The 20,183-nt window shown below is 39.1% G+C and overlaps 1 protein-coding gene across 3 annotated transcripts in view; it reads right to left on the minus strand.

Moving 5' to 3' along the window:
* Positions 1-7,669: 7,669 nt before the first annotated feature.
* LOC121290377 (zinc finger protein 654-like) overlaps positions 7,670-20,183 on the minus strand; it is a 66,470-nt gene continuing 53,956 nt past the window's right edge. For all 3 annotated transcript variants that reach the window (XM_041210770.1, XM_041210771.1, XM_041210772.1), the window contains 3 exons: positions 19,907-20,048; positions 14,939-17,408; positions 7,670-11,912 (listed from right to left, as the gene is read on the minus strand). In XM_041210770.1, the coding sequence (XP_041066704.1) occupies positions 14,940-17,408; positions 19,907-20,048 (2,611 nt within the window). In that variant the 3' untranslated portion in view covers positions 7,670-11,912; position 14,939. The remainder of the gene's footprint in view (positions 11,913-14,938; positions 17,409-19,906; positions 20,049-20,183) is intronic.

The raw sequence follows: 20,183 nt of genomic DNA on the forward strand, positions 1-20,183 counted from the left end.
TGTTCCTGAAAAAATCCATCTGCCAATTCACTTACAACTGCACTTTTCAAAATCTCAACCATCTTAGCCGTTGGCTCTCCACTTACATTTCTGCAGTTACTGATTTGCTCAACCACATCCTTATCTCCACCTTGATGCCCTAGGGCTCAATAAAACCATTACACACTCCCACCTTAGCTGGCCCTCATGACAGCTCCCTTAGACCCAAGGAATGGAGACTTTAAAAGGTATGGCAGACAGCTGATTTAGCATTCACTGCCAGATCTGGCTGGACCATTTAAAACACCATCAAGTCCTGCTCTCATTTGTCAAAACTGCTAACTGTTCGGAATCATCCTAGAATGCAAAAATAACCCATGGCTTCTGTTCTCTATTGCAAACCGCCTTCTTAAACCCCTTGCCCTTCCACACTCAACTCAAACAATAGGGGATGGTGGGCAGAGAGAGTCTGGTGATTTAGTGAGAGTGGCTGAGTGAGGGTAGTGGGGCATCTGACTATGTGTGGTAGTGTCCCCAACTATCCAAAGTGTCCCTTATTGTCTCCCTACAGAGTTAGTCACCCAGATCGTCCGGCTGGATGGGCCTGCTCTCAAGTGGTTCCATTCTCAGCTAATTGCAGCCAGAGTATCTCTCGCAATAGCTCTTCCGTTCTGCTCGTTGCAACATTACCTCTGGTGTCCCCGAGGATCTATCCTGCCCCGCTCCTATTTCTCATCCGCATTCTGCTGCTTAGCTACATCATCCAACATCACAAGTGGGATGATGATACCCAGCTCTACCTCACCACCCTTGACTCTTCCGCTGTTACTAAATTATCAAGACCACTTATCTGATATCCAGTAGTGGATGAGAAATTTCCTCCAATTAAATATCAGGAAGACCGAAACCATTTTTTTTTCACTTCACAGGAATATTATAAAACAAAGTATGGCACCTAGCCACATAAGAAAATATTAAGTCAGATGATAAAGAGCTTCGTCAAAGTAGTAAGTTTTAAGGATTGTTTTAGAGGGGGAAAGCAAGATGGAAAGGTGTAATAGGGGGAATTCCAAGCTTGGAACCTAGGTAACTGAAGACATGCTCGCCAATGACGGAGCAGCTACAATAGGGGATGCTCAAGAGGTCAGAATTAAAGGAGTGCAGTTAACTTGTAGGGTTGTGGGACTGGAATAGACCAGAGATAGGGAGGGGTGAGGCCATGGAGGAATTTCAAAACAAACTCTTATTCCCTAATTCTATCCCCCTCCCTGGCAACAGTCTGAGATTAAGCCAGTCTGTTCACAGCCTTGGTGACACATTTGATCCCAAACTGAGCTTCTGACTCATATTCCTGCCGTGACAAATAATAAATATTTATTTGTATAACTAGTCCAACTCCTCCTCCTCCAGGTACTTTGCCCTAAGAGGGATTTGGAAACAAGGATGAGAATTTTAAAAACAAGGCATTGCTTGAGTGGGAACCAACATAGGTCAGTGAGCACAGGGATGATAGGGGAACGAGACTTAGTGCGAGTTTAGACAGGCAGTGGCGTTTTTGGATGACCTCTAGTTAATGGAGAGTAAAATGTGGGAGACCAGCCAGGAGTGCATTAGAATATTCAGTATAGATCTAACAAAGGCATGAATGAGGATTTCAGCAGCACATGAACTGAGACTGGGGCGAGTCAGGTGATATTAAGGTGGTGAAAATAGATGGTCTTAGTTTTTATTCACTCGTGGGATGTGGGCATTACTGGCTAGGCCACCATTTATTGCCCTTCTCTAATTGCCCTTAAGAAGGCATTGGTGATCTTGCCTTCCTGAACCACTGCAATCCATGCGGTGTAGGTACACCCACAGTATTGTTAGGGAGGGAGTTCCAGAATTTTGACCCAGTGACAGTGAAGGAATGGCGATATATTTCCATCCTGACATTGGTTCCCACTAAAGCAACCTCGTTTTTAAAATTCTCATCTTTGTTTTCAAATCCTTAAGGTATAGTACCTGGAGGAGGTGTTATACAATTAAATACTTACTTGTTTTACTTAATGTAAAATGTTGCTGGTGTTGAACAACAATTCTCAATTCCAATGCTAAACACTCAGCAGGCAAGATAGCATTGTGGGAAAAGAGTTAACATTTCAGGTCATGATTTCTCATCACAACTAATCATCAGCCTGGAACATTAACTCCATTCCCCTCACCACCTGTGTATATGTTCAGAATTCCAGCATCCATGGTATTTTGTTTGTGTGTCTATATCTGCTTGCATGTTGGACCTTAAAAGCCCTATAAATCCTTTCCCTCCCCAAATAAGGTTATACATGGGAACTTAACAGATGGAAATCAAAAAAGCAACATCTACATTGTGGGAGAAAGATAATGTTGTAAAACAATGAAAATAAGAGACCTGTGAATCTCCCGCATTAGGAGTGAGTCACTGTGGATATTGCTGATGCTTATACACTGCTTCAGGTATTGAGAAGGGCTGCTACCCACTTCTCTCCTTGATAAACCTGACACCCACCATTGCTCCAAATCTTAACTTGCTCATTCCTTACCAGCAGAATGGCCCAATCACTTGCACATCAAAGTGCTGGCTACCAGGCACCAAGGAGCATGGTCCCCTCCCATCGTGAACTGAAGCAGTGTCAAACAGTTCCACACAGGTCCTGCAGAGGCATGTCTCACATGCCTTACCTACTTATTCAAAGGTTGCTAGTGGGCTCCAGGCACTAACATGCTGCATGGTGTGTGCAGGTGGCGAAAGTGGACAAACATCAGTGACACTACTTCTGTTGCAATCATCACTGTGCGTGTGGGGCCAGGCCAAGCAGAAGGTAGCGAAAAATAGCTGTGCCAGAAGTGGAGAATGATGGAAGTGACAGCACACAGGTGCAGTAGAGTAATCTCAATGGACCCCTCAAAGCCTTGGCACAGACCCCTGGTTGAGAACCCTACCCAAAAAGGACATTAATGCACCAGATCAATTTCTTACAACATTCCAATAATTTCATGGTTACCATTGTTGATATTAGATTTTTATTCCAAATTTAGTTAACTGCATTTAAATTCCCCAGCTGCTATGGCAGAATTTGAACTCACACTGGGTTCATTAGTCCAGGCCTCTAGATTACTAGATTAAACAACATAACCATTCTGCTGGTCTGGCAGCATCGGCGGAGAAGAAAAGAGTTGATGTTTCGAGTCCTCGTGACCCTTCAACAGAACTAGTTCTGTCGAAGGGTCACGAGGACTCGAAACGTCACTCTTTTCTTCTCCGCCGATGCTGCCAGACCTGCTGAGTTTTTTCAGGTAATTCTGTTTTTGTTTTGGATTTCCAGCATCCGCAGTTTTTTGTTTTTATAACCATTCTGCTACTGTACCTGCTGGTGGTGGAAATGGTGATGTTAATTTGGTGAATGTGGATGCTGACAAGATGGGAGGTGAGGACACTGGTTGGAGGAGGTCAGAGTAGCAGCATGGGAAGCAAGACAAACTTAGGCAAAGATCCTGCCTACCACACCGGAGAGGAATCCTCAGTTGATGACAAAAGAACATTTCAGAGGCTCTGGTGAAAGATAGTGTCATCAGAATCAATGAGACGCAGAAACAGGAAAGAATGCAGTTCTTAAGGTTAAGAGCTAGTTGTGGCTTGTAGTAAATGTATTGTTGAGTATTGCCTGTTTTTGTATCGAGCTAATTTAATTAATATGTTAATCTCCCTGCAGTTCTATTTGCACAACCACAGACTCCAGTTAAGCCAGGACAGCCATCACCAACTACTCCTGGTCAGGCTAAACTCCACTTAATTTCCCAGTACAAACTTTCTTTCAGTTCCTCATTCACTCTTGCAGATTATGTCTTAAAACATGAGCTACTATATAGAAAACACACTACTTCATGGGAGGTTTTAGGATAAAGAAGTTACTTTGATTAATTTGGAAATGCAGGTGATTGCATTTTTTATAATATTCCGTGTAGAATTTGGGTCTGACAGACAATCTTACTTTGCCATCACAATTAGATCTCCAGTGAACTTGGCAGTGTCTAGTCTCACTATTAGTTTTGGTCAATAGATTTGTCAAATCCAGATTGCTGCTGACATAAATTAAGACTGTCCAAGAAAAAAAAGGTAGGAAATTGAACGTGTATACTCTGATGGAATCCTTGGTTTGTGGAGTTTTAGTGGGAGTGCAGGCCAGTGCTGCTGACCAGCTGCAGGGTGGTTTCCTGAGCTGCGCCTTGCAGCCGATGGTGGAATCTGCAGAGATGCCCAAAAATCTAGAGCAGGGGATGGGGAAGCTCCTGAACTGGTGTGCACAGTTGGCTCTGGATACTGCTTCTGCTTTCCAGGATGTTTGCAGTCACAAGCAGCCAGTCCTGTTGAAAACCCTACCGCTCACAGTGGTCTGACTTCAGTATTCGGAACTACCTAATATTTTGGTCCAAGGAGGGGAACCAGCTGTTATTGGGTTTCACAGCCTCTGAAGGAATGTGAAGCAAGTTCATGTGACCCCAGCCAGTGTAAAAAGCAGCCCAGGTGACCAGGCTGTGCTGAAGAGTTTGTGACATAGGTGAAAAAGTGGAATACTAAGGCTGGATACGGAGGGGCATGTTAGTGGGATGGTGAAAAAGGCATATAGGACACTTGCCTTTATCAATCAAGGCATAGATTACAAAGTAGGGAGGTCATGTTGGAGTTGTATAGAACCTTGGAGAGGCCACAGCTGGAGTACTGTGTGCAGTTCTAGTCGCCACATTATAGGAAGGATGCGATTGCACTGGAGGGAGTGCACAGGAGATTCACCAGAATGTTGCCTGGGATGAAACACTTAAGTTATGAAGAGAGGTTGGATAGGCTTGGGTTGTTTTCCTTGGAGCAGAGAAGACTGAGGGGTGACCTGATCGAGGTGTACAAGATTATGAGGTGCATGGACAGAGTGGATAGGGAGCAGCTGTTCCCCTTAGTTGAAGGGTCAGTCACAAGGGGACATAAGTTCAAGATGAGGGGCAGGTTTAGGGGGCTGTGAGGAAATGCTTTAGTCCCCAAAGGGTGGTGACGGTATGTGCTGCCTGGGAGGGTGGTGAAGGCGGATTGCCTTACATCCTTTAAAAAGTACCTGGATGAGCACTTGGCACATTGTAACATTCAAGGCATTCAAGGCTATGGGCCAAGTGCTGGTAAATTGGATTAGGTAGGTAGGTCAGGTATTTCCCATGTGTCAGTGCAGACTTGATGGGCCGAAGGGCCTCTCCTGCACTGAGAGATTCTGGATCTGGGAGTGGAAATAAGAAGTAAGGTTACCGCTACTGCTTGTTATTTTTAAAGGAATTGTTTCCTTTAATACAACACACTATTCTTAGCTATGAAAATGAATATTTAACAAAGAGATGCATTAGTCCTAATCACTATTTTGATTTTTTAATTCTTCCATGGAATGTGAGCATCATTGGCAAGGCCAACATTTATTGTTCATCCCTATTTGACCTTGAGGTGGTGGTGGAGCAGCCTTCTTGAACCACTTGAGTGCATTAGAAATAGATACACCTGCAGTGCTGTTAAGAGCAGGAGTTCCAGGATTTTGACCCAACAATAGTGAAGGAATAGCGATATAGTTGCAAGTCAGGATGGTGTGTAGCTTGGAGGGAAACTTCAGCTGGTGTTCCCATGCAAGTGCTGCCCTTCTCCTTCGAGGTGGTTGAAATCACAGGTTTGGAAGGTGATGTCGAAGGAGCCTTGGTGAGTTGCTCACACTAAACGGGTGGAGGAGGGAATGAATAGTTAAGTTGGTGGATGGAGTGATCAAGCAGGCTGCTTATTCTGGATTGTGTCAAGCTCGAGTGTTGTTGGAGCAGTACTCATCTAGGCAAGTAGAGCATTCAATCACATTCCCAACTTATGCCTTGTAGATGGTGATGGACAGGCTTTGGGAAGTCAGGTGGTGAGTTACTCACATCAGAATTCCCAGCCTCTGACCTGTTCTTGTAGCCACTGTATTTATATTACTGGTCCAGTTCAGTTCCTGCTCAATGTTAACCCCCCCCAGGATGTTGATGTGGGGGATTCAGTGATAGTAATGCATTGAATGTCAAGGGAAGATGGTTAGATATTCTCTCTCACTGGAGATGGCCATTGTGTGGTATTTGTGTGCCATGAATGTTACTCGTCACTCAGCACCTCAAGCCTGAACATTTTTCACAACTTGTGGCATATGGGCACGGACCGCTTCAGTATCTGAAAATTTGAGATTAGTACTGAATACAGTGCAATTATTAGTGAACATCTTCATTTCTGACAAGGAGGGAAGGTCACTGGTGAAGATGGTTGGCCTTTAACAACCATCTTCCTTCGTGTTAGATATAATTCCAAACATTGGAGAGTTCCCTCTGCCACACTGCCTCCCCACCCCTAATGTCTTGAATTTTGCTATGGCTCCTTGATGCTACACTCAGTCAAATGTTGCCTTGATGTCAAGGACAGTCACCTCAAATTCAGCTCTTTTGTCCATGTTTGAAACAAACCTGTAATGAGATCAGGAGCTCTGGTGGAACGCAAGCATCAGTGAACAGTTTATTGCTGCCTGAGTGCCACTTGATAGGACTGTCAACGACACCTTCCTTCACATTGCTGGAACAGCTTGGCTGTTCTGGAGTACACTGTTCTCAGCCACAGGCAGGATGGTGTCAGGGTTCGTAGCCTTTGCTGTATTCAGTGCCTTCAAAAGACTTTTTCTTTAGTGAACCCCATCAGAGCATAAAATTTCTTCCCTTTATTTTTTACTAGAAAGTTTTGAGAATGGGAGCAAATTAACTGTCACCTTAATTTCTACATTAAATTGCTGGTGAAAATACATAGAATCGTAGAAATGTTAGTATAGAAGATCCTTTAATTCTTTCTGTGCTGATGCTAATAGCACCACTGGAGCCATCTACTTTAACTTTGTTTTCCTACACGCTCCTCTTAACCATTTACATTATTTCACAGCGATTTTTGCAATTTTGTCTTTTACACTGTGATTGACTCATCTTCAAAATTGTTCATAATATTGCATTGTAAATCCTAATAACTCTGAAGATGAATTCCTTTCAAAATTAATCCTGATTTTATGTTCCTTTGTTACTAATCAGTTGGGAAAAAAATATATTTTCAGTCTCAAATCTTTTCATAATTTTGAACACATTTCTATCTCTTTAAACTTATTTTGGTAAAAAGTTTCATCACAGCTTTACCTTCTCACTCTTGTGGTAGAACTTCCTAAAAGTTCATGATTTCAACATCGCTATTCCCAATTCAAATCAGTTTATTCTTCAAGACTACAACAGCATCTTTAACAAAAGGAAATACATCCCACTATCTAATTTATGCCATCAGTTCTTCTATGTGTAGTGATTTCTTAATTTTGACCATACTATCCGTGCAGCAGTTTGGAAAGAAAAACAAGAATCTTCATTTCAGACTGCTTTCATGGTTAGACAATGACAGGAGAAGCACAAAAGCAGGTCATCAGTCCATCACTTTGCTTAGAAAATAACTCAGAATTTTTGGAGAAGAGTGGAAAAGAGAGCACTTAATTTAAATCACCCACAAACCAATATTAATCAAAAACCACTACAATGTACTTACCATATATCATTCAGTTGCCCTCAATTTTGCAGTTTGGACTTGGGAAAACATTATAAATACAAATAGAGACAACAGTGATTTTTAATCAATAAATTCAGGCAATGTACAAAAAAACCTAATTCTTCAAATTATATTTTCAGAACTGCATCAGAATTAAACTTTCTAGGCCATATCCACCAGAATGACTGCTGTTCAATCATGGCTCAGCTTTATGTCAACAAGCACAAAAGTAGAATAACGTACAAATGTTCAACAAGAAGCACAAAATGTATTACTTGCTAAACCAAATTTTAAATAGTTCCATTACAAATAATCGATAGAGAAAAGTGCAAAAGTTAACATTTCAAAGTGTATTTAATCTTGTGTGGAAATATTTTTCAATTTCAGTTTAAAAAGAATAAGAAACATTGATACCACAATAAGGCTTTCCTCCCTTTGTTGTCAGTGCCTTTATTTTAATAAAGAAAAGAAATAAATATTCTTTAAATGAGCTTACTTTCAAATCATCGCAAAACTAACAGAAAATAATGCTGTGATGGAAAATCCCAGAAAAATGACCTGAGAATGACAAATGCACTTCAAAGTGCCTTAAATGAAAAACTGAACTGCTACTTGTATAATGCACAGATGGGCAATTTATTATGATCAGTAATTGTTTGCATTATCCCAAGCAATGCTGCCTGTACAAGGTATCTGCATATAACCCATCTAAATTTTAGAAGACTGCTTGTTCATAATCTTTACTTCCCCCTTAAGGACAGGAAGTTTTGTAGGAAACTTTACATTATTAATAAACCAGATTGCAAAAATTAAAAATATTTTCTCATTTACACTTTCCTACTTAAAACAGTAGTTGTATATTATTTTAGTAAAGGACACAACAGTAACTGTCAACAGATACATCATATCCTCAAATAGTGTAATCCATTACTCAGGAATCTGTATTTTACTTCTGTGCACCTTTATACAAAGGCCATTTACCACCACATCTAAGACATAGCTACTATATTCACTATTGGCAACTAATGTCAATAGGAAGCATTTTCTAGCTTGTTTTGATGCACAGATGTTAAACCTGGATAATATTAAGACCATACTCAATGAGATAGTAGGAAAAGGCCCAAATACAGAATTTAGATGCATGGAATTTAATACAAATTTTCAATGCCATCAAGATTTAGGATAGTTAGGTTTTAATGGGATCTGTGACCTTTCCACAAGTTATTACAACCCCAACTGGACTCAAGCATGCTTCAGAAATGAATTCCCTAAATTCTCCACTTGCAATGTTCCTTTTGCCTTACACGGGGAAAGGTCTTTTATTAAAAAAGGCAAAAACACTGCTAAAGACCAGAGCTCAACAGGCCAAACTGACCTTTGTTCATACCTGATTTTCATATAAGTGTTCATTTTAGCATTGATACAAAAATAGCTTATCAAGTAGTACACAATGCAGACAATATTGACTGATGTGAAAACAATCACACAGTACGGTGGGTGCTACCACTCCAAAATGTGGAAATGTAAAGAACAACCTGGTCTTCAAAATTTATTGGATTGCATGCAGTTTGTCAGACCAGTAGGCCTGTTCAAGATGAATGCAAAACAAACTATAAATGTTGACTGACAAAAGCTTCATAACAAGAAGCCATTAGAAATCAAAATTGCACTGTGCTGCAATTCATTACACACAATTGTATGTCTATGTACCAGAGAATAATTTAAAATAAAAGGTGTGCTCTCAGATTAACTTGTCATGGTGGTCATCTTTTCAAATAGTAACTCTAATATGTTTCCAAAATTTATGGTCACACGTATACCTTGTCCAGAACTAAATGTGCAGAAGCGATTATTCCTCTGCTCCCATTCAAAGCACCAACCATGTGTATAGTGATGGTATTCAGTAACAGAATGTAATCGACAAACACTGATCTTGGTCCTGAATTTGACCTTTGCTGAGACAAAGAACTTTCCTTCATGAATAGAACACCAACATTCACTTTTTTGCTCTGCATCTACAATGATTTATACCTATAACCTTAAAACTGAGATCAAACTCATCAAAATGATCCCAATCAACATTCTGAAAAGGTTGATTCTCCAAAATTTTCAAGAGTTTGGTGCATTTAGCCCTTTGTTTGCATTGCAGCTTCATTTACCAATCTCAAATACAAATTCTTTGATAAGTCAGCACAGAGCAATGCCATAGACGTTTTAGTTGATGAACTGTCATTACAGATACTCTGTTGTTAGGTTTGCAGATCAGAGATCATTGAACGTAATGTAAAGCAAAGTAATAACATTTCTAATGGATTAATTTAAAATAATATCCTGCACTCTTTTGCAGCTAAGGATCTCCCTGCACTCAACATAAGGCATTTGAGCTGAGGGCCTATTTGCCCAAGTAGTGAGTTTTCTGTGTAAATTGAAGAAACTTGATTTTTGCATATCACCTTCAGATGTGTTATTATTGCTTTTTTCAATTCTTGTAATGCACTGACTAGGAACATCCTTATCATTTTAATTTTTGTGGCAGGCTGTTCATTCATCTTCCTTCAATCCTGTGGCATTTGAGTTGTCAAATTTCATATGTGACTATTGTCAGATTATCTTTTCATTTTCATATTGGAAGCAAACATCAATTAGGAATAGAATGCTTGTAATTTCTTCCATAAATTTGTCTAATTCCACTTTGGAAGTTTTCTGTAAGATGAACAAAATGTTCAGATTTGAAAAGCCTTTGCAAGAGCTATTTTAGTGCATTAAGACTAAAAGTTTAGCACGCTGTTTCTTGAGGTAAACAAAAATCCTGAAATTACACTACATCCTTAATGCAAACAAGTCTTTAGGAGCTAAGCATTTTGCATGTTATACCGAGGTGCATGCTATGCTGGATGCCTTATAAAAGTAACGTTAAAATCTAATATTGAAAAACTGGGAGTCAAAGTCCAGTGTTTAACTAATATAACAGCCTAAACAATCGTAATATGTACATAGTCAATACCCTTATTATATCAAGATAGAAGATAATGCACTTAGAAAAAAAAACACATTATGCTAGTCAACTTTGAACTTTTTGTTCATCTCTCATTTCTTCAGCACATGCGGAAGAGCAAAAGCTCTTCAACTTCGTGTTGTTTTGGAAGACAACCAAGCATATATATGAATAACTCCACTTCAGCTTTTATAATGAAATCTTCAACTGTACTTAACTAACTTGGATTTGCTGCACCTGTGCTTAAGGTCATTTCATTGGACTAAATTTTCCAGGAAAAATAATGGTGCATTTAGGATGCATGGTATTATTAGTGCGCAAATTGGCCAGCGTTCAGAAGATGGTACACCATTAAGTTGTGAATTTCCAAAACATTTTGGTCAATTTATCCCACGCTACTGTTTGCCTCACTTGAAACAATATCTCACCCATAATCTTCTCATTAAGAACTTGCTGGATTTGCACATTAATTGTCCATTAAACCTGCCATTTAGTTAGGACTCAAAGTACCTTATTAATGATGTGATAATTGTTTATGCAATGTCAATCTCTCTGGCCCAGAAAGCAAATAATTTAAATGGTTGAGTCTCAATCCTGCTTGTAGTAACTTTTTAGAGATATAAAAAAAATCAAATTTGAATTTTATTTTCTTACTTTTCCTTTTTTCCCTCCCAATCAATCCAATCTTTCTTTTTATATCACCTCTGCACCTGATTTGACTCAAATTCACATACCCTCCTTCTCTGTTATAACTGTTTATTTCTTAGTCCTTAAATTTCATTGAGATACACTGTTGTTAAGATGCCCTGTCATTAGCTCATTTCCAGCAAGTTAATGCGCAAATCATATTCAAACTGAAGGATGCAGGAAAAAGTCTAACAAACAGTGCAGGCCGTAAGATGCTCCAACAAGATATAGCCCATACAAGTCTTCTGGTTCTCTTCTATTGTGCTGTTAGATCACTGCCCTTTTTGTACTGCACTTAGTTTTCAATTTGATGTGGAAAGACCAAAGTTCACATGTTTCTGAAGGTTCTGCACCTCGTATCCATTTCTACAATGTATCACAGGTTTCTCCACACTTCATGGTTCTTCAGCGTAGGAGCACTTGGTGAATAAGCGCTACTGCTTTTAAATTTGGTGTTCTTCTCAAACATGTATGTTTGATATTTTGTCTTCTTTGACCTTTTTCTGTGCTGAGCCTATAGACCTTACATGGCACTTTGATTAAGCTGAGATGAACTCTGTACAGTACTGTAAATTGATTTCCTAGCTTGACTATGGCCGTTCTCTTAAAGGCATTCCTAGTCACCTGGAAAGCAGAAATGGATCACAATTATTCACTCACATTCATTTTACTTAATTAAGTAAATCTTAATGACATGCATTTAAAGTGTTATCTACAACTAAAATAAGGAGGCCATAGGCCAGAAAACTTGGTTTTCAATTATAACAGTTTAAAATTGAGTATTACTGAAAAAATAAAATTTTCTGGTTGAAGCTTTTCATCATGCACTCAATAGGTCATTTCGCAAGAATACCCCTCAAAAGTAAAGGGAGCAACCATTCATACTGTATAAGCGTGCACCAATTGGTTGGCAAGTGGATTCTGATTGGGGAGGCGATGTCATGGAGAATGCACCAGTTGGTCGTGACTGACAATTAACTGCCAAGCATTGTTTGAAATTTAAACTGGACAGCTTGACTCTAATTGGGAACAGGGCCCTGTGTACTAATATATGTAGTTTCCAGTACACGCAAACATGCCACACTACGAGCCCAACTGACAATCTTAAATTGGTTGTCAGCATAAATCTTAGCATACCGAGGATTATTTAGCAAATATTGTCCATGCATGGAATCACATATAATGTTGGACACTGTGTTTTGAGTTTTGCAAACATAGCTAGTTAGGTATGGTCTATACCTTGCCCATTGTGAAAAGCAGCTCAGACATGCTGTTTGATACGATCCGCCAGTCTTTGGATATACAGCCTACATATCTAGCGTCACACTAGCACTGAAATTCATATACCACATTACTCATTTGTGTGATAGGCACAACATCAGCATCCTCGTAGCGGCGAATACCACTCGTGTTGCTACTATATAGTAGCAGCATGAAGCAGCTGGCTTCACCTGTTGCTCAAATTTTTAAGATACTTTGCCTTTCCAGGGTAATCGGAGGTAGACTGGGCATTTTTCAGGGCCGAAAGTGACCTGCATTTGAAGGAATGACACCCAATCTCATACCCTTGCATATTTCTGATATGTGGATGGTACGTTTGCTATATTTAAATGTGCAGCTGCATGTAATAATTTGCTTTCATGTCTTAATGGGCTCCATCATGTGCTCAAATTCATTGAAATTGTACAGTCAAATGAACTCCCTTTCCTTGATGTATTAATTGAGCAGTCTGCCAGGGGCTTCTCTACCACGGTCTACCTTCACTGGAAATAGGACGCATCAAAGGTATCCTGCAGGATAATGGCTACCCTGATCAAATCATTTTGCATTGCATATCACGCAAACTCATGAACACAAGGCCATCATGTTCGGCCCTGAAAAGCACCCAGACTACCTCAGATTACCCTGGAAGCAAATAGTATCTCAAAAATTTGAGCAACAGGTGAAGCTAGCTGTTTCACACTACTACTATACCATAGCAACATGTGGTATTTGCCACTAAGCATGCTGCCGTCAAGCCAAAAAGATATTCTGCCTATCAAACAACTGAGTAATATAGCATATGAATTCCAGTTCCAGTGCAATGCTAGGTATGAAAGCCATATGTCCCAGAGACTGGCAGATCATATCAAACAGCATGCCCCTTCGGCAAGGTACAGGCCGTACTCAACCAGCCCGTGCTTGAAAAACTCAAAACGCAGTGTCCAACATTAGAGGTGATTCCATGCGTGGACAATATTCGCTAAATAATCGTCAGTGTGCTAAGAATTACTCTGACAACCAATTTAAGATTGTCAGTCGGACTCGTAGAGTGATATGTTTGCATGTACTGGAAAACTACATATATTAGTACACAGGTCCCTGTTCTTTGCAAACAGAAAGAACATGTAAACACTGTCTGTTTCAGCTAAACAAAATAAGTGACAGCCATTCACTGGTTCATTCCTCAAGAGTCAAGCTGTCTGGTTCAAATTTCAAATACTTGGCAGTTAACCACCAGCCATGATCAACTGGTGCATTCTCCATAGCAACGCCTCTATCAGAGTCCACTTACCAATCAATCTGCACTCTCTTATACAGTATAAATTGTTGTTCCTTTTACATTTGGTATTCTTGTGAATTATCCCGATGAGTGCAAGATGAAAAGCTTCAACAAAAAATTTATTTTTTCAGTAATATAACAGTTCAATTTCATGTGTATATGAACGGTTATAAGTGCTCAATTTCCATCTTTACTATAAAGATAAATGTCCCAAAATGTTAATACCCCCAAGCAATTAAATGAAATCAGTGGCTACATCAAGTCAGGAAACAGTTCTATAAGCAGCAAGGCTCATATGTACAGCAGGTCAAACTGCTATAGAGATTGTTGAAAACTACTTACATATAAGGAGGATTTTGTTTTCTACAGTCAACTCAAACATGCTGACCAATCTATAATTTCTAGCAAGGACTAAATCACACCACTAAACTTTAGGCTACATAGTGTATGAACAACGTGCTGCATGTGTTGACTCAGAATGTTATGCAATTTTTCTGCACTCTCACACAAAATCTAGTAATGTAGGTGCAACACAGTGTAAAGTCACTTGAATCAGTGTAACAGGTTTCTGGAGTTTGATACCATGTTCGGTGATTTTTCAATTAAAAAATTAAACTTTCTGACTAAGGCCTGCATTATACTTAATCAAACTGTTAAGCAGGAGGAATAGCCTTCCACTGGCCATTCCCCCATCTATAGAATGGAACAGGAATTGGAACAAGAGAGACAAGGAGAGAGATACCTTGACAAAAGATAGCATTCTACTTGCTATTACCTCCATTGCTAGCCTTGCATTTATGCTTGCTTTACACGAGTTTTATGTTCCCGAGTAAGCAAATGAGAGAAATTTAAGTACAAATTCCCATCAATAAGAATAACCAGAGTCTTTTCAGCATTGTTACCTGTATAAACTCATCTTTTAAGTCCTTTACAAGAATGTTACTTCATATCGGGCATTACATAAAGTGCACAAACTGCTAAATTTAATCGCATTGAAACCATCAGCTTAGTTATTTGCAGCCCATTTCAAACAGTATAAAGTTATGGATTCTACTTATTAACTAAGTCACTTATACTTTGAGAACTGAGTTTAAATCATGCAACTTACCCTAGTCACTATCTGATTCCATTACAAAGAGCGGTCTACAATTATCCTGGGTGTTGTGCCCTTCCAATGTTTCAATGCTGTTGAAGATCATGAAACATTTCCGACATATGTGTCGTTCATTTTTCACATTAACTGCATTCGCATGTGAACTGGGAGGATGATTTGAGTCTGTGGCTAACTTCCTTCGTTTTGGCATACTGATATATCGTTCATCTAGGTAGCTTGGTGGCTGTGGTCTGTAGTACTTTTGTGGTCTGCCATAAGTCTTATGTTCTTCCCTACCACTACTACTCTTCTGCTCTTGGCTAGAGGATGATTGCAAAACTGAAGGAACCTTACTTTGCTGTGACAGATTGCTGCTATTCTGTGACATTGTTGCGGTTTCTTCCCTTACAACACCTTTCGAAACATTGTTATGCAACACTACTGATGTAGACCCTGAGCCTGAAGCATCTGCTGAAAGACTGGTCTTATCGGAATCAGCAATCCTATCACTTGACACATCACCTGAGTAAAATGGATTTGTATTTGACTCACTCAAAGTCTCTTTCAGTGTACTGTGCCCATTTACTATTTGTTCATTATTAATACAACAATTTATGCTGCCTGATTCAACAACCAAGGTTTTCTGATCTGATTCAACGGAAGCATGCACGGTATCATTTAACATGCCATTTCCATTTTGATTTCCACTTTGTTTGCTAACCATACTGTGAAGGTAGGTCTTTGGTTCTGAAAATTCTTTTCGGGACTTCCACAATGGAACAAGCAATTCTACAGCATTCTGTTCATGTTTTAAGCATTTATCTTCACTTGCTTTTGCTCGGTGGCTCAGTACTTTGCTTGTCTGAAAATTTCTTTTATCACATTCAGTGAATCGGATAGGTTTGCTGCTTAAGTAATGTTGTGCCTCATGCTCATAAAGCATATCGAGTTCATCAAACAATTTGTCACAATCACGAAAGCTGCACTGTGCTTGAAAAGCTTCATGACCCTTGGTATGAGTCGCAAGTTCTGAAGCAGATTTAAACGTCTGATTACAGTCGCATTGTAAACAGAAATATAATTTAGGATACTGATGTCTTTTTAGGTGGTCAATTAAATGCTGGGAATACATGAATTTTCTTTGGCAATAACGGCACTTGCCCTTATACCACTTCATTAGGTAATCTTGCACATTTTCATCAGAGGAGTGACATTTCCGTGCATGCTTAGTCAGAAACTGTATCTTGGTGAAGACCTTTGAACAACCATGGCCTGGACAAGAAAGGAAACCTTCACTTTCACTCTCATTTACTGCTTTGTCTTTTGAAACAGAACCATCTTGCACCTGTTCTTGTCTGCATAGAGCTCCATTATTTTTGTGCCCTGTGAAACTTTGTTTAGTAAGAACACAGTTCTTCATTTTCTTTTTGGTAGGAACAGTAGCTGCATCTGAACTAAACGCTTCTTTTGTCACTTGATCAACTATATCATCATTTGCTTGAGGAGCAACATCTTGGTTAGCATCTTCCTGAGTTTTCAAATTCTTGTTCTGTGCTCCATCTAGACCAGTTGAACAGTGTGGCTCATTTGGAACATCAGCAACATTAACTTTAATATCCTCAGCTCCTGTTAATGTTTTGCAGTTACTCTGTTCGTCTACACTAGCAGATTCTGAAGTCGTTGATCTGTTTCCATTATCAAGAATTCCATTTACTAGTGTACAGGTTTCCTGCAAACCAGCAGTAACACTAGAAGATTCTTGAGCATTTGTATGAGCAGCAAGCTCTTGCTTTCGAAGCTTCCTCACATGAGTCCTTAAATGCTTCAGCATTTGTCCCCTCAACCTGAACTTTCTTGCACAAATTAGGCAAGAAAAGGCACCTTTTTGCTGATGAACTTGTGCATGGCGTACAATGTGCCCACCAAGAAACTCCTTTTTGCACAACACGCAGCGGTGCATTGAGGCAACGTGGCCATCTGCCCTGGGTGCATCTGGGTTTAGCTGCAACATTTTAGTAGGTTTTTCCTTAGTCTTGATTTCTGTATTTCCACTAGACGACAAGCTATCTCCATGCTTCACAATGAGCTGACATCCACGTGCATTAATTAAGGCCACTTTGTCACGCATTAGAGCGAGGCAATTTTTCTTCAAAATTCGCCAGTCCCAAAATTCTGGATCAAAAGGCCAGGTGGTTTTTAAAACAAGCAGCAGCTCGCAGCGCAGGAAACTTGGAACCGAGCTAGTATCTTCAGTGTATAGCTGATCTGGCTGACTGTACAGATTTTCAACAGCATGAAAAGATTCTAATGTACACTCAGAGAAAAAAACTGTAATAGTGCAAGCCCTACAGAAATCCAAATCATTTGGCAGCAGATATGAGAGTGTTTTACACACTAAAGTTTTAGTATTTGGTTCATCTTGGTAATCAATCCGCAGAGCACGTGCACAGAGCTCTACACAGAATTGCAAGCCTTCAGCTCCGACCTATAACATTTAAATAATACATATGGTTATTTGGTATTTGCATTACAAACCAGAGATTTACTAATTAAAAAAAATACATTCCTAACACTGACATTTCTCTCCAAAGCTATAATGTGATATTTTTGATTTGCATCTCAAAATAGTAACAAAAAAATACATTTTTGTGGAGAGGGTGCAGTAGAAAAACAGTCTGATTGTGCATCTCCCTCACCACACCCCAGTAAAATAACTTAATAATGCATGGTCATCAGCAAAGAATTAAACATACCTACAAACAAGAGGAAGGGTAAAATATTCCTTAGAACAAAAAATACACAAATGGCTGTGCAGAATCTTTGTCCAATAACTAGTTGGTCCTCCAATGAAAAACACAGAAAGCTTGAGATATGAACAAAATTTCCAGAAAAGACAAAATTAAAGTTCAATAAAAAAAATTTTAAAGTACAGATGTGCAAGTAGTAGTTAAAGGGGTTGAAGTTGTAGACAAAACAAGTACATTTCAAGTCAAAAATGATAAATTATCACTGCTACCCACATACATCAAGCGCAACCTTGCTGCCTATCTAATTAATAAACCAAACTGAAATCTCTAAATGATAGATAGTGCATGCATCAGTCTGGTCTAGCTCTTTGAGCCTGTTCTGTCATTCAATGAGATTACTGCTGATCTGTAACTTAAGTCCATATACCCACCTTTGTTTCTTACCCCTTAATACCCTTGATTAAACAAATGTCATCACCCCAGATTTAAATTTAACAACTGAACTATCATTTGCCATTTGCTGAAGAGAGTTCTAGACTTTTATCATCATTGGCATGTAAATGGGTTTCCTAACTTTATTCCTGAAAGACCTGGTTCTAATTTTTAGGTTATGTCCCATAATCCAAGAATCACCAACCAATGGTTTCTCTCTAACTATCCTATCAGCTCCCCTTAATACTTTGAAAACTTTGACAAAATCACCCTTAAACCTAAATTTCAAGGAACACAACCTTTGCGTAATCTCATCTCTTAAGTTAACTCTTACAGTGCAGACATCAGTCTGGTAAATTATATTGCATTCTTTCCACGGCCAATGTATCCTTCCTACGAGAAATGAACCAAGGTATGATCTAACCAGTGTTTTGCATAGGTGCAGCATAACCTCTACATCCTTCTTTATTCTAATGTTCTTGATAAAAAGCCCAGCATTCCATTAGCCTTTGATTATTTTTTATCCTGACATGAAAGTATAATAATTCTCATATTATTCTGATTTATTTTAAAAATAGGTTAATAGTGGGGTTTGGATAGTTTGTGTGTGTGTAGGGGGGGGAATTAATTGAATCAGAGACAGCTGGTTTGGAGGCTTTGACTCATCAAAAGAAGCTAGGTTTGAAATGTTAAACACAAACAAGGCTGAAGTCTTAGAATGTAAGCTGAGGAGAATTTGTATTTTTAGATAAATCAGGGCAGTCTGAATTTCAAAGAGATGGTAGGATGTTTACACCTAGCTAGAGAAGCTAGGCCAAGCAGTATGTTTACTTTTTCCAAAGGTTATTGACAATATTAGCATCATGAAAAGATTTCTGTTATGAGAAAGGTACAGTACCAAAGACATATGGGAACAATGGAATTTACATTAAAAGGGAGAAACATGTATAAAGGAGAATGAGGCAGTGTGTCAGGGAAGGCATTGTAAGATCTAACGGAAGGTGAGAAGCCTCCAATATTTGTGTATTAAACCTGCTGTCTACAGAAACCGAAGCTGGGAAAAGCCACTTTGAATTCTACGGTCCAGGGTATTGTGTTGACTTGTCTGGATCTGTTTAAAATCTGTTTGTTTTTACTGTTGCCTTAACAGGGGTGTAACTGGAAGCCAGATTAATTAGCGGTTTTAGGAGTTATTATAGTAGTAATTTGTAAAGCCATGTATGCGCTTGAAATATTTTGTTAATAAATGTGTGGTTTGGTTTTTCAAAAAATCTCCTAAGTCTTATTACTTCTAAATTCAGGGCATGCATTTCAAAATAAATTAAAGATAAAAGCAAAATACTGCCGATGCTAGAATCTGAAACAAAAACAAAAATAGTTGAAAAACTCAGCAGGTCTGACAGCATCTGTGGAGAGGAAGACAAGAGTTAACATTTCGAGTCTGTATGACTCTTCATCAGAGCTCTTCTGAAACGTTAACTCTGTCTTGCTCTCCACAGATGCTGTCAGGCCTGCTGAGTTTTTTCAACTATTTTTGTTTTTGTTCGGAATAAATACAAATTGCAAAACCGTTGTGATAGCATGATTAAATTTCCCTTGTGGATTTGATCCACCGGGCATACATCATCTGCCGCATCATAACAGTCCCTGTACATGACATTTTAATGATCTGTGCACATGGAATGCTACTCTTACATACAATCCAATTCACTTGGAATAGCAGACGCTAAAAGTTTGAGAATAGCCATGAAAAGTACAGAAAATGGAATACACTTATTCACTTGCACAGCACAAGGTTACTTACCTCATTCTGAATAACCCTAATAAAGAGGAAGATATGATTGACATTTCTGGATGTTAGTAAAAGGTGACGACACTTCTCTAGAAAGTGTTGCTTGGATGCATCAAGTTTCAGCTGCAGCTTGCTCCACACCAATATCAATTCCCTATGTAAATTTAAAAGGAGTTGACAGCAAAATGTTAAAAACAGAGTTATCCTAGAAACCACTAGAGGATAATTAGATGCTTATGTCTAATGAACTGATGTGCCTTTTAGTTGCTTCTAGTCTGGTTCACCCGAT

The sequence above is a fragment of the Carcharodon carcharias genome, chromosome 18, assembly GCF_017639515.1.
Source record: "Carcharodon carcharias isolate sCarCar2 chromosome 18, sCarCar2.pri, whole genome shotgun sequence".
NCBI classification, from domain to species: Eukaryota; Metazoa; Chordata; class Chondrichthyes; order Lamniformes; family Lamnidae; genus Carcharodon; species Carcharodon carcharias.